Here is a 13,007-nt window from a genome sequence, read left to right as displayed (position 1 = left end):
GAGAAACCTTAAGTCGTCAACTGTGGAGTGTGGGTCTTCTTAGCTCAGGGAACAAATTCAGTGACTGACAAGGCCAGGCAGCTTTTTTGTGTTGTCTATGGTTCATTTTCCTCACTTACAGTGGAAGGTTTTACCTGCCTGCTTTGTGTTTATGCCACATTCTCATCAAATGTCAGACTTCTAGAGCAGACTGTGGCTTAATTTCTGAAGGGTTTAATATCTCCCTTTTTGTGGGGGGAGGGGGTTGGTGTGGGGAGAAGGCAAATATTTAGAAAATAATGAATACTTTAAAAAAGAAAACAGTTACCTATAGTCCTATCACTTAACACCAGAATTCAGATTCTGGGGAAATACTCCTGTATCCTGAGAAGATTGAAGGGAGGGGGAGAGCTAGCTCAGATGAAAACTCGGCTGCACTCCGTTAACAGTCCTGCCCAGTGGCATGTGGGCAAGCTAGCCTTTGATACGAGGATTACAGATCTTAAAAATTATTTTAGAAGTGTTTGAGCATATAGATTTTAATAACAATTTAACTTGACCTGTGAGAAGAAATGCATGTTGCGCTTCTGTCTAGAGATTTAAAGACTCACATTGCTTCCCTGGGCTTCCATATGTGAACTCAGGGAACATGCTGGAAAGGACGCTGCAGTCATTTGAAGATTTAAAAAATACTGTTCAGGTGGTGAGTGGAGTCTAGTTATATAAATCTTTATCAAAATAACTTGGAATGTTCAATTGTTCTGTAATATGGTATTCTGTATTATTACCAGCCCTGCTTTAAAACCCAAAAAATGTTGACCACAAACTCTTCTGAGAGTATCTATAGTTATGTGACATTTTTTACACTCCACTTACGTGGAGTACATTTTATTCAGTAATCAGTGTTTTGTAGTTCAGGAAAACCATGCAATGGCTGTTGGATTTCCAGGTTTTTTCTTTCCACGCTTGAGTGATTATGTGACATCGATTTTCTTTAGTGAGAAATGTTCAGCCTATCCTGGCAGATTATCTGGATTTCATGGAGAAGTGTTTTTGATCACTTTGAAATCCAGCATACCCTCCTGAAAATTATATCCAACTGTTCTGGCCACAAGCATGAGCTAGAGATCCAAGGGGAAGTAATTAGTTTATCTTTAGAGTCCACCAAGCCTGGCAGTAGTTTTGGCTTCAATTTTGGTTTTTGGTAAAAAGAAATAATTTCTTCCTACAGTGACATTATTATTACTTAATTAGGCACACTGTTGACTTCCAAAAACAGTATGATCGGCAGTATAGCTTTCTCTTTTATTTTAAAATTGATTAATATTAAATATTACTAGATACTGCATTTAATAGAACAAACAAGGGTATTTACAGCTGTTGCAGAGAGCTTCATGTGAGGCCCTACGCTAGATGGCTGCCAGTGGGTAAGGCAGTCTGTGGCCTCAGTGAGTTGGTACTTTAGAGGAAAGTAACATGCAGAAAGTATAAACAATAGTGCAAAAGTATAGAAATATGAAGAAAGTACTAGAAAGCATGGGCATTTTGAAGCTATAATTTATAACACCAGTTATACTAGCATGTTGATGCCGTAGAATACAAGTATAGAGGGTGTTAAGATTCGGGTGCTCACTATGAGCTGGGACCAAGACAGACTACATCTCCTTAATCCAGCGCCACTCTTAGAATTAGTATCGCCCTCATTTTGCGTTTGAGGAGGTTGAAATTCAGGGCCATTTGGTAAGTTTCTCAGGGTCACGTATTTATGGGATGGTGCATCTGGGTCTTTGAGACTTTCAGACTCCGGCTTTCTCTCGAGGGGCTGATTTCCCTAGGTCACAATGGCCATTTTACCTTTTGCCATTGAGCAATTAATCAGATTTTGGGAAGTAACCGTCGTCCCTTCTCAGTACAGACTTGCGGAGGCTGTTTGACCACCACCAAGTGGCGTGTTGGATGCTGTGCTCTGCGGCCGTGGGGTCTGCAGGCACGGGGCAGTAGACCCTGGGTGGGCAAGCTCTTGGTGCGCTTTGTTCTCAGCTGGCTGTGGGTGATTGGAGCTGCGGGGTGAGAGGACTGTATTTGTCGATTATAATTTGAATCACAGTCCTTTGCTTCTCCTTAGGGTGGCGTCCCAAAGGCCTGCTCGTTGCACATCTTCATGAACACAAGTCTGCTGTGAATCGAATTAGAGTCTCTGATGAACACTCACTGTTTGCCACATGTTCAAATGATGGCACAGTGAAAATCTGGAACAGTCAAAAGATGGAGGGGAAGACAACCACTACCAGGTAACATACTTTGAGGAGATGCCAGTCACTCAGTCGATAGGTATTTAGTGAGTGTTTATCTGTGACAGGCACTGTTGTAGGTGTCAGGGTTATAGCGATGACAGATGGACAAAAATCCCTCCTCTCTGGAGCTTCCCTTCTTTGGGAAATGTCAGACAAGAAACAGTGTAAACAACTACAGCTGTATAGTGTGCTAGTTGGTAACCTTGTTACGGAGGAAATATAACAGGTAAGAGGCATAGGGATGCAGTAGGGTGGCGTGGGGGTGAATTTTAAATCAGTGGATTGGAGCTGCCTTACAGAGAAGACATCACTTAAGGAAAGACCTGAAGAGGGTGAGCAAAAGAGCCATGGATGTCATGGGGAGGAGCATTTCAGGCAGAGAGAACAGGGATTTCCAAGGCCCTGATGGAGCAAGATGTTTAGCCTGCTTGGGGAAGAGCAGAAAAGTCTGTGTGACTGGAGTAGAGTGCGCATGTGCCGGAGGGGATTGAGTAAACAGGACCAGGTGACGTCGGCCCTTGCAGGGCGTCGGAAAAGACTTTCGACTGAATAAGTTAAGGAACCTTTGGAAGGTTCCAAGCAGAAGTAAAACATGATTTGAGTTAAATTTTCAACAGAATCATTTTGACTCATGTTGTGAAGGTACTTCAGCAGACATTTTCAGTAATTCACACAAGAGGAGGGGGTAGTGACCAAAGGTCAGATTCTGGAGAGGTGCCACGGTAAGGCCACAGCTTTATTTGAATGGGTTAGGTGGGGTGTGAGCAAGAGAACAGTAAGAAAAGTGTGCACTGGTTATTAGCTGTGTAAGCGGAAAAAATGTCCTCTGACCCACTGTTAGCGTCGAGGGGGATGTCATGTATGACTTCAGTAGGTTGAGTGACTTGACCAACCTATAGGTAGTCAGCAGTGGGACTGGATTTTTTGGCTCAAAAGCCATATATGTATATATATATATATATTTTTTTTTTTGTCATAAGAGCAAGGAAATGAATGGACCTTTTAAAATAATGATTGTTTGTTACTCTTGTAGACATTTAATGTTAACAAAATGCTCTGGTGACTCTGTCGCAAATGCCGTCCCGTCTTTCCCTTGTGTAGGTCTATTCTCACGTATAATCGCATCGGCGGGCGCGTCAAGACCCTGGCATTCTGCCAGGGCTCCCACTACCTGGCCGTCGCTTCTGACAATGGAGCTGTCCAGCTTCTAGCAATTGAGGCTTCCAAGCTGCCCAAGTCTCCTAAAATTCATTCTCTGCAAAGCAGGTATCTACCTTTGTGTTTTTTTAACCACATTTAGTGAACCAGGGTCCCCTACTCCCCTCTAATGTAGTTTGGGTCAAGGTCCTAGTAGACACCGTACTGTTTTTGAATACATGAAATCAGACTTTCCAGCTGAGAGGTATCATGTGGTTTCAGAAAACTATGCACACATATTGTGTTTTCTTCCATTATTATCAAAAGGTCAGAATGGTAGCTTTGAACTTGATGCCCATCCCAGTCTGGAAGCAGTCGGAATAACCTAATTATCAGTTACATCTTTTATCTCAACTTCGAAAAGCCCAACCCTAGCTGAATGGTTGTGAGACTCTCTTGCTAAGGAACTTAAACGTTACCAGTATTTTACAGTCACTTAGCACTACAGCCTCTGAAGTTAGCAGGAATATGGACTGGACATTTAGTCAGATGACTTGCTTGTTTTAAAGCAAAATATGGACTGATTTTATTCAAAAATTTGCTTCACATCTTAAAATTGTGGCTGCTTCTAGTGTAGACTCATGCAAGGTAGAATGTCATACTTACAGCATGACATTCTACCCATATGTGCCACACAGTGAGGGTCCCGAAGACAGTTGGGTAACATGGCCTAAGACATTCAAGCTAGTGGGTAACAGGCAACAGCTGGCATCAGTGCTGTGTGGTAGTGTGCCCTCTGACAGGGTGGGTGCCGGCGCACAGAGGTCCGGGGAGGCCTGACAGGTGAGACAGGAGAGTCAGTACACACCAGCCAAGTCAGGAGAGTCCACGGGGCGTGGCAGGCAGGAGAACACACAGAGGGCGGATGGGGACAGTTATGAGGATCATAAGTCATAATCCTGGGGTCAGAACTAAGGCAAAAAGGGTGTTTGTTGGTTCACCTGGAATTTTACTGGTATTTTCGCGTTACCGTCAGGTTGGACTTGCGTACAGTGTGTAATATACGTGGCCTCTGCCTGAAAACCAGACACTGCCAGTGTAAGGTTGTCTCAGCAGAGGACGACGTAGAGCCGTCCAGCCATGCGCGCCATGTATGGACAAAGAGCTACTGGAAAACGTGCTGAAAATTGCTGGTCGTCACACCAGGCAGTGTTGTAAAGAAAAAAACAAAACAAACAGTAGAGTCATTTGTGATTTGCAGTGCCTGTCTGGCTCCCTACAGAAGATGTGTGTTGACCCTTACGAGCTGATAGTATGTGCAGAAGCACGTGTCCTGACCGGTGAGGCTGACCAGTGAGGCTGTGACATTCTTAGCTTAAAAATGAAGAGAAAAAAAACATGACCATACATTGGGGTAGCACCTCAGAGAGAGTAACAGGCCTACCTAGTATGGAGTGGACTGTTGTCTCCATGCAATGCCATGGCTGACACTTCAGTCCTTTTTACTAATGAAAGAAGTTAGACCTCACAGGCTAGACAGGATGCTTCCACTTACCTGGCGTGCTATAAAGCAGTGGTTACCACGGCGGAGGGGGGTTGGGGAGCTGACCATACAGCGCCTGCATAAGATAGTTCTAGGGCGAAGAACTGTTTGGTGTGGTTCTGTGGTAGGAGACACGTGGCAGTGCCTTTATTAGAACAAGCAGACTGTACCCCGCCAACGGAATGCTAGTGTTTGTAAGTTAGAAGCAGCACACGGGGAGGGTGGAATGTAGCCGCAGACAAATCAGTTGGACTGTGGTACAGAGAGAATCTCAGTCGCGTTGAAGAGTGGGGGAGGGAGCATTGAGTAAGTCAATGGCAAAAGCCAGAGTCTTCGTGCGAATGTTGCGGAGGAAAGTTACAGATAGGCCACAGGGCGTGGCTCTGGGCCCTGGCGCTGGGTGGACGGCAGTGTGTACTCAGTGTCCGCGTGGACTGTGTGGCTGAGCGTGTGCACACGACTGCATGCATGCAGAGACCGCCGCAGGTGTCTGCCCGCCAGGGCCGGCCACCGAGAGGACCAGATGCAGAGCTGCTGTAGGGGCTCTCAGACTACGTGTAGACCGTGGTGGGTTTTTTTTTTTTTAAGATTTATTTATGCTTATAGAACTTGGGTACAGGCCAGAGGTTTGATAGGTGAGAGGATTCACCAGAGACAGTGTGGAGCAGAACAGTCTGACTGATGAAGTACACTGCTGAAGGGAGCAGCGGGCAGGTCAGGAGAGGTCTGCCATGCCATGTGGGTCACCTCTGGGGCGGGGATCAAACTTATGCTGCAGTGCAGGCTTTAGTGAGCTTCATAATGTGGTGCTTTAACCTGTGGCGCCACCAGGAAGAGCCTGTAGACTGTGGTTTTTAAATTTCCCCAATAAAGGAATCAGCGCTCCTAGGAAAACTGGTTGATTTCGGGGCTGGAGCAAGAATGATGAGTTGGAAGCGTGTTGTGGGGTGAGGAAGCGGTCACAGGCACAACAGAACACAGAGCGATGGGCCAACATGGGCGCTTCCGTGGTCAGAGTTGGGATAGGGTAGGCAGCAGGAGTAGCAGTGGCAGTAGTGGGGTGCTACCCCAAATGGAGACTGGCGCTATGTTTTCAGTGTCTGGCAAAGTCCTTGTTTTTGGTCTCCAGGATTCTAGACCAGAAGGAAGATGGCTGTGTTGTGGACATGCACCACTTCAACTCCGGGGCTCAGTCCGTGCTGGCCTACGCCACTGTCAATGGCTCGCTGGTCGGCTGGGACCTCAGGTCTTCAAGCAACGCGTGGACGCTGAAGCACGACCTCAAGTCCGGCCTCATCACGTCATTCGCCGTGGACATCCACCAGTGCTGGCTCTGCATCGGTGAGTGACGCCGCCGGTGCCTGCGGTTCCCTCCCAGGAAAGCGCTTCCCATCTTTTTTTGTTTCATAATTAGTGTGATAATCACTTTCAATTTAATTTTTTTCATTAAAGATTTGAAAGAATGAAATCAGTATCCCAACACAGAAAGCAATTTCCTCTCTCCTTTTTCTTAAATGAGCAATTTCCTCTCTCCTATTTACTTTAAAAATTATTATGATCAGATTTGCTGATACTCTTTTTTGTGCCAGGAAAGCTGCAGGCTTGCTTTATGCATGCCAGCATTTCAATTTTGGATACACTTAGTTTTAAATTCCAGTAACTTCAGGCAAACTCCTTAACTCCTCTTCAGCTGGAGCTTGTCCTGGCAGGGCCCCCCAGGAGTTCCACAAGCTTTATAGCAGTGCTTGGGACACAGGAAAGGGCCAGACAATGGTTTCTTGCCAGAATATTCCTCTGCACCCCCATCCTTAAAGTGTGAAGATGTACCACGTGATTTTTAAGTTTTTATTTTAAAGATTTATTTATTTATGCATATAGAACTGGGGTACAGGCCAGAGGCTCAGGGGTGATGAGAGGCTTCACTTGAGACAGAGCAGGGAGCAGAACAGGCAGACTGACAAAGGTACAATGCTGAGGGGAGCAGTGGGCGGGTCAGGGGAGGTTTGCCGTGCCATGTGGGTCAGCTCCGGGGTAGGGATTGAACTCATGCGGAAGCAGCTTTAGCTTCTTAGTGCTGTAAACTGCTGCACCACCAGGAAGGGCCTGATTTTTACTTTTTAAAGATTTATTCATGCACATAAGAGCTGGGGTGTCGGCCAGGGGTGTGGGGGAGGGGCAGAGACAGAATAGGGAGCAGCACCGGCAGATGTACTGAAACACTGCTGAGGGGAGCAGAGGGTGAGACAGGAGAGGTCTGCAGCGCCCTGTGGGTCACCTTCCTGGCTGGGGATCGGGGGTCAAACTAGTGGTGCAGTGGCTGCCGCTGGGTTTCATAGTGCTGAGACTTAACCCCTTGTGCCACCAGGGCGGCCCTGTACCGGGCAATGTTGCTTCTGTCCTCTGTGTCAGTTTCCCTTCCCCTCCATAGGCGCTGGACCTGCCCCGAGAAGGTACACATCTTTCTTCCCCCCCTGTGGAGAATTATAACGTCCTGTGTTTCTAAATTTTGGGTTCTGATTTCTCAGTTTCCTAGCCGGTATTGGGCACACTGTCGAGTTATCTGCCCTTCAGTGCACACTGCGGTGATTTTCGCCTTCTGTGTAAGTGGGCTGATGGCTCTCTCCATGACCTGCTCTTTTTAAGGTACAAGCAGCGGCACGATGGCGTGTTGGGACATGAGGTTCCAGTTGCCAATTTCCAGTCACTGCCACCCTTCCAGAGCTCGAATCAGGCGCCTTTCGATGCACCCTTTGTACCAGTCCTGGGTGATTGCAGGTAAATGGGGGGATTGCCTGGGAAGGGGCAGGTCCTGCTCCCAGGCCGGTCAGTGTCCATGGCGCCTGTGCCTGACTGCGGGGGGCTGTCTTGTTTACGGAAGCCCCCGCCACACTGCGCATGTTTCGCCACCTCCCCTTGCTGTCTGCCCCCCTTTCCTCTTCCATTTTCTTCCCTTCTTCCTAATAGTTGTGAAAACTGTAACCTAGAAATGCATGAGACACCTTAGTTCACCCTTCTCAGTCACCACGTCTTAATTCTGGTGTCCCTTAATTCATTTTTTTTTTTTTTGGTTTGAATTCTGGGCCAGGCTGTGAAACTCATTTTCCTCATCTGTAATAGTTTGAGATAAGAAAGGCAAAGAGAGAGCCTGGCGCACGAGGCGCATGATTAAGTGCTTGATCCACCGTAGCTCTTGTTATCCCGCTTGTTCGCCGGTGCCCAGCTCACCGATGCCTTCTCACACCCGTGGCCTGGCCTGTGCTGCTGGCAGGGTGGGCAGTCCGACTTCTCGGCCACCATCTGACCCCTCTCAGTACTTTCCTGTCTAAAAGTCTGTCCTTACCCAAAACCACTCACACATTTCTCCTGTCTGTGGGTTCCTCACCTTCCACTGTTAGATTGCAGCCTGCTGCAGGGTGTTAGAGATGAATGCCACCTTTATTAGGTGGGTATATCAAAGTTTTTCCAAAGATACCCTGAAATAGTCTTAATGGGTCCAGTCTGAGCGCCTGGTTTGCTCTCTGCTGGCTCCTCTTTTACCCCAAGCCAAGCCCGCCTGGTGTGTTCTCCCAGGGAACGGCAGCTCCCCTGCGAGATGCTCAGGAAGTGTCTTCAGTTTTGACTTTGTCAGACCACTAGCCACGATGTGGTGCTTTTTGAAATTAGATAGATCTGGGCATTTTCTACTGTTAGCTTGTCTAAACTACCGTAACCTTTTCTGCTGAGGCCGTGTCCTCCTAACTCGAGTTCTTGCCCAGAAACGTTAAGGGCTCTGCCCCCTTGCACTCGTCCTGAGGCTGGGCAATGTGAGGATTTGTTCTCTGAGGACTATTTACACAGGTCTGGGAGCTTTACAAGGACAGTGCAACACAGGGCAGGAGGGTGGAGATGGGACTGTGCAGAAAAGTTGAGTGCTCCAGTCAAGCTTGTCACTCCTGTGTCCCAGAACCACCAGGGAGTTTTCCCCCTCATTCTGCCTAGCATGATCTACCTGTTCTTTCAGGCCCAGTGAGAAATCTCCACAGCCCTGATTCCCATCCCCTGGATGGCTCTTCCCCTTTTAAGTGGACCTGTGTCCACCATTGTCTAATCCAGAATCAGTTTGACTCGCCTTCCCTCCTCCTAGTTCCCTCTGTCGCCAGGGCTACAGTAGCAGCTTGCAGGGTGGGTACATACAAGCGGCTGAATGGCCGAGCCGCAGTCCTGGGGGATAACAGCCCTGCCCTTGTCCCCACAGCTGTGCAGGGCAACAACGAAGTGTCCATGTGGGACATGGAGACGGGTGACAGGAGATTCACTCTTTGGGCAAGCAGTGCACCGCCGCTTTCTGAGACACAGGTTTGGCCTCAGTTTTTATTTTAAAGAACAGTGCAATTTCCTACCTCCTGAGCACTTACATTTTGCAAAATGAACTAGGGGGGCTGTGGGTGCTCTAACTCCTTGGGTTCCTAGTACCTCTAAGGTGGGTGAAATCCCTTTGAGTCTTGGAAAATCTGGGTTAGGAAGAGCCCAGATTGAAGTGGGGAACACGGTCCTCTCCCACACTTGCGTTTCACCCCTTAAGAACCCTGGGCAATTAAAGAGAAATCTTTTAGTAGGGGTCCTTAGCATCCCCAATAGAAAGTTTTAGGAAGCCGAACATGAAGTTCCAAAGAAAGTATAGAAGATGCATGTGTTTGTCTCTAGAATGGCATCATTTATTGCAACTGTCTGTTTCTTTAAGCCTTCTCCTCACAGTGTGCATGGAATCTACTGTAGTCCTGCAGATGGAAACCCTATCCTGCTGACGGCTGGCTCGGACATGAAAATAAGGTAATGCTGAGAAAACACTTTTCCTAACACTAAAACCCTTGCTGTGCTCGATAAGCGCAAAGCAGCCATGATTGGGTTCGCGACGGTCCCGCTGCCTTCCTCTCCCAGGTTTTGGGACTTGGCCTACCCGGAGCGGTCCTACGTCGTCGCAGGGGGCACCAGTTCTCCGTCTGTGTCCTACTACAGGAAGATCATTGAAGGCACTGAGGTCGTGCAGGTACGAGTAATTGCTCTGCGTGGCTTAAAGTCATCTCGGGCAGGAGTGGAACTGTGATTAAAGATGTGTATTTTAAATTTTCTGTACACTAAGTTGTGGAAAGGTCTGACACACAGGTGAGTAGAGCCGAGCTCTGTCCCCAGACAGTGGAACTTGGCACAGATCACAGCGCTAGTCTAAGCAGCAAAACTGACTCATACCTGGGAAGTGCTCGATAGGGGGAAGCCCTGCTCCTTCAAGGCTGTGAGCAGGAGAAATGCTGGCACACCTACTTTTTACCTTGAGTTGCTGAAAGCTATGCCAGTTTAAGGGGCTATGCATGGGATCCAGTGACTTGGAAGCTGGAACGTCACTTTGGCTTCTGGAAGACGCTGCTCCCCTCTTGTGCCATAAGAATCCAGAGTACTTAAGAGGCAGAGAATGTGGTACAGCCTTTTAACTGCTGCTTTCTCCTTTTTAATCACAAAACAGGAAATTCAGAATAAGCAGAAGGTAGGACCGAGTGATGATACGCCTCGGAGGGGGCCAGAGTCTCTGCCTGTGGGTCACCACGACATCATCACAGATGTGGCCACGTTCCAGACCACACAGGGCTTCATTGTCACTGCTTCCCGAGATGGGATTGTGAAGGTGTGGAAGTGAAAACCCAGTGATTTGTATGATTTGTAATAAACTTAGACTCAAGAGAGCAGGTATTTTTAGAGAACAAGTGAGAAGAGATTCATTTTGCTTAATTTTCAAAAAATCATGTTAATGTTTTATGATAAAACAAGTCCCACCCAAGGTGGTTAAGGAAGTTGCACGTGGCTGCTCATGTGACCTCTGCAGCGTCTGCCGGCCAGGGAGGATTTTAGGTCCCAGAGGTCAGGAGTTTAAAGTGAGAAGATGTATGTTTACGTTGTATTGAAAAAGATGGCTGGAAGCTATGAACACATTTTTGCTATTAACAATGCTATTCACACTGGCCAATAAATGATATTTAAACATCTTACAGGCCTGTTGTCACTATTTTAGCATTTCTGTGAAGAAATGGTCTCAGTGCAAGAGAATGGTGCCGGCCTGCACCCCGCTCTCTGCGCTTACCTTTCTTCCTGTCTTAGCTTCTGCCTTACTAGTTCCTGAGCACTGCAGAAGTCCTCTCCTGGATAACGCTCTCTCCTTGACCATCATTACTGTCCTTACAGGCTCTCTAATGAATTCTGAAACTGGGTCCATCAGCTTGCTTCTAGCCAGTGTAGATTATTTGTTAAAATGCATGAAATAGAAAAAAAGGGATTAAACACATAGAAACATGACATTTTTAAAAGACCAAAATTGGCCTTTCCCATTAAGATAAACATTTCAACTTTATTACTGCTGTTTACACACAAACCTAATTCTTTCATGTGTCATCCACTTGCAGAAGGGTATATGGTGTTCAGGTAGTTACATGAGTCTACAAAACCAAAAAGTTGAACTGATAATCATCTGATAACGTGGGGGGAAAACTTACAGAAAATTGAAGTATTTCTTAATTACATGACAGTTTGCGATGCTTATGTCTGGCTTTAGATTCATTCCACTTACTGTTTGGATAGGTAAACAAAGCTGTTAGAAAATCCTGTCACTCAGGAAGGCTGACGCCAGGCGTGATGCGCTCTGTCGAGGCCAGAGGGCTTACTGGATCAGCGTCTGCAAATGTGGCATTGCCTGTTGCCTGTCAATTCTGAGACAGTAGTGACAGGATTTCTAATTCTAAGTCAGATGCAGAGGTTGTGAGAATTTTTTTTGAGCCACAACTTACACTGAGAATGGGCTTCAAGCCTGGAAGCATGGGATGAGCCATCAACACGCACGGCGCGTGCTGAGGGCTGTGCTGGCCTTTCCTCTGCGTCCTCCTCCTGCCTGCTAAGATTCCTCTTTGGGAAAAAATCACCTGGATGAGTTGTTACTAAGTAGACAAGCTGGCCACACTCTGAGCTGCATCTTGGCTGACTCTGGCCCAGTGCAGAGGTAGTAGGATGCGTGTCCTTAAATTAATGTACATTTAAAGCATGGAGCGTCACTGCTTATTAGAGTTATTCTTGGTTTTAATTTATACTCAGTTTTTGCTGCTTTCCCCCCTGAGGGGAAAATCATGGAAAATATTGTAAGGATTTATTTTTAAAAGTGATTTGAAGTATCAACAGGAGTTATTTAGTTGCCTTAATAAAAAAATAATTTCTAAAAGCATAACACTAAAGAATTTTTTGCTTAAGGAAAAGTTAGCTGGAAATACCCCTGCTATTAAAATACTCATGGATACTGCTCACCAATTTCCTGTCCTTGAAAAAGATTTTCCTGAAAAGCACCAGTTAGGACATATGAAGAAAACATACTGGTAATTTACCTGAGTATGAATATGACATTTAGCTCCTTGCGCTCTGAGAACATTTTGGGAACCATTTCTATGAGGTGCTTGAGAAAAAGATGGCAGAAATGGTCTTGAAAAATACTGGAAAGGGCTCATTTTACACGGGTTTTAGGAAGTGGCAGAAAAGGACATCAGCCCCTCATGACTGGTCTTTGGTGTCTGACACCCGCCACCCAAGCACGGACCCCCCCCAGCAGGGCCAGCTTTAGAGTGAGCCCAGTGCCCAGCAGTGCACGAGTAAATGGTGCCACTCTGGCGTCTAATTGCTGGAAACAGAGTAAGAGTCGTGTCTCCTGGCCGCTCTCCAGTGGAGACAACCTGCCGGAGGCAGCATCGCTCCTGCTCTGCGTACTCTAAGCTCGCTCACATTTCTCCAGTCCCATGTGGATTTTGTAGATGAAAACTGTGCGGTTTCCCAAGCTCATGCACTTTAAGGCTCTTGGCGGACCCCGCCATGAGTCTGGCACTGCTCTGCACTGACCAGACAGCCCTGATGGCACAGGAGCTCAGCTTCTCCCAGGACGAGGTGTCTTTTCTCATCTAAAGGGTGTGTTATTAGTAAAAAAAAAAAAAAAAAAAAAAAAAAAAAAAAAAAAAAAAAACCATTCAAATGACCAAGCATGGTGAGGGAACTTC

The 13,007-nt window shown here is 46.8% G+C and overlaps 1 protein-coding gene across 4 annotated transcripts in view; it reads left to right on the top strand.

Moving 5' to 3' along the window:
• PIK3R4 (phosphoinositide-3-kinase, regulatory subunit 4) overlaps positions 1–10,967 on the top strand; it is a 40,311-nt gene extending 29,344 nt beyond the window's left edge. For all 4 annotated transcript variants that reach the window (XM_012732188.1, XM_012732187.1, XM_012732186.1 and 1 more), the window contains exons 13-20: positions 2,105–2,270; positions 3,375–3,539; positions 6,083–6,294; positions 7,597–7,728; positions 9,188–9,288; positions 9,674–9,762; positions 9,871–9,979; positions 10,451–10,967. In XM_012732188.1, coding sequence (XP_012587642.1) covers positions 2,105–2,270; positions 3,375–3,539; positions 6,083–6,294; positions 7,597–7,728; positions 9,188–9,288; positions 9,674–9,762; positions 9,871–9,979; positions 10,451–10,621 — 1,145 coding nt within the window. In that variant the 3' untranslated portion in view covers positions 10,622–10,967. The remainder of the gene's footprint in view (positions 1–2,104; positions 2,271–3,374; positions 3,540–6,082; positions 6,295–7,596; positions 7,729–9,187; positions 9,289–9,673; positions 9,763–9,870; positions 9,980–10,450) is intronic.
• Positions 10,968–13,007: the final 2,040 nt, after the last annotated feature.

Source organism: Condylura cristata, unplaced genomic scaffold (assembly GCF_000260355.1).
Source record: "Condylura cristata isolate star-nosed mole 26May11 unplaced genomic scaffold, ConCri1.0 scaffold00033, whole genome shotgun sequence".
Classification (NCBI taxonomy): Eukaryota; Metazoa; Chordata; class Mammalia; order Eulipotyphla; family Talpidae; genus Condylura; species Condylura cristata.
The sequence above is the reverse complement of the archived record's forward strand: the minus strand, read 5'-3'. Positions and strand labels throughout refer to the sequence as shown.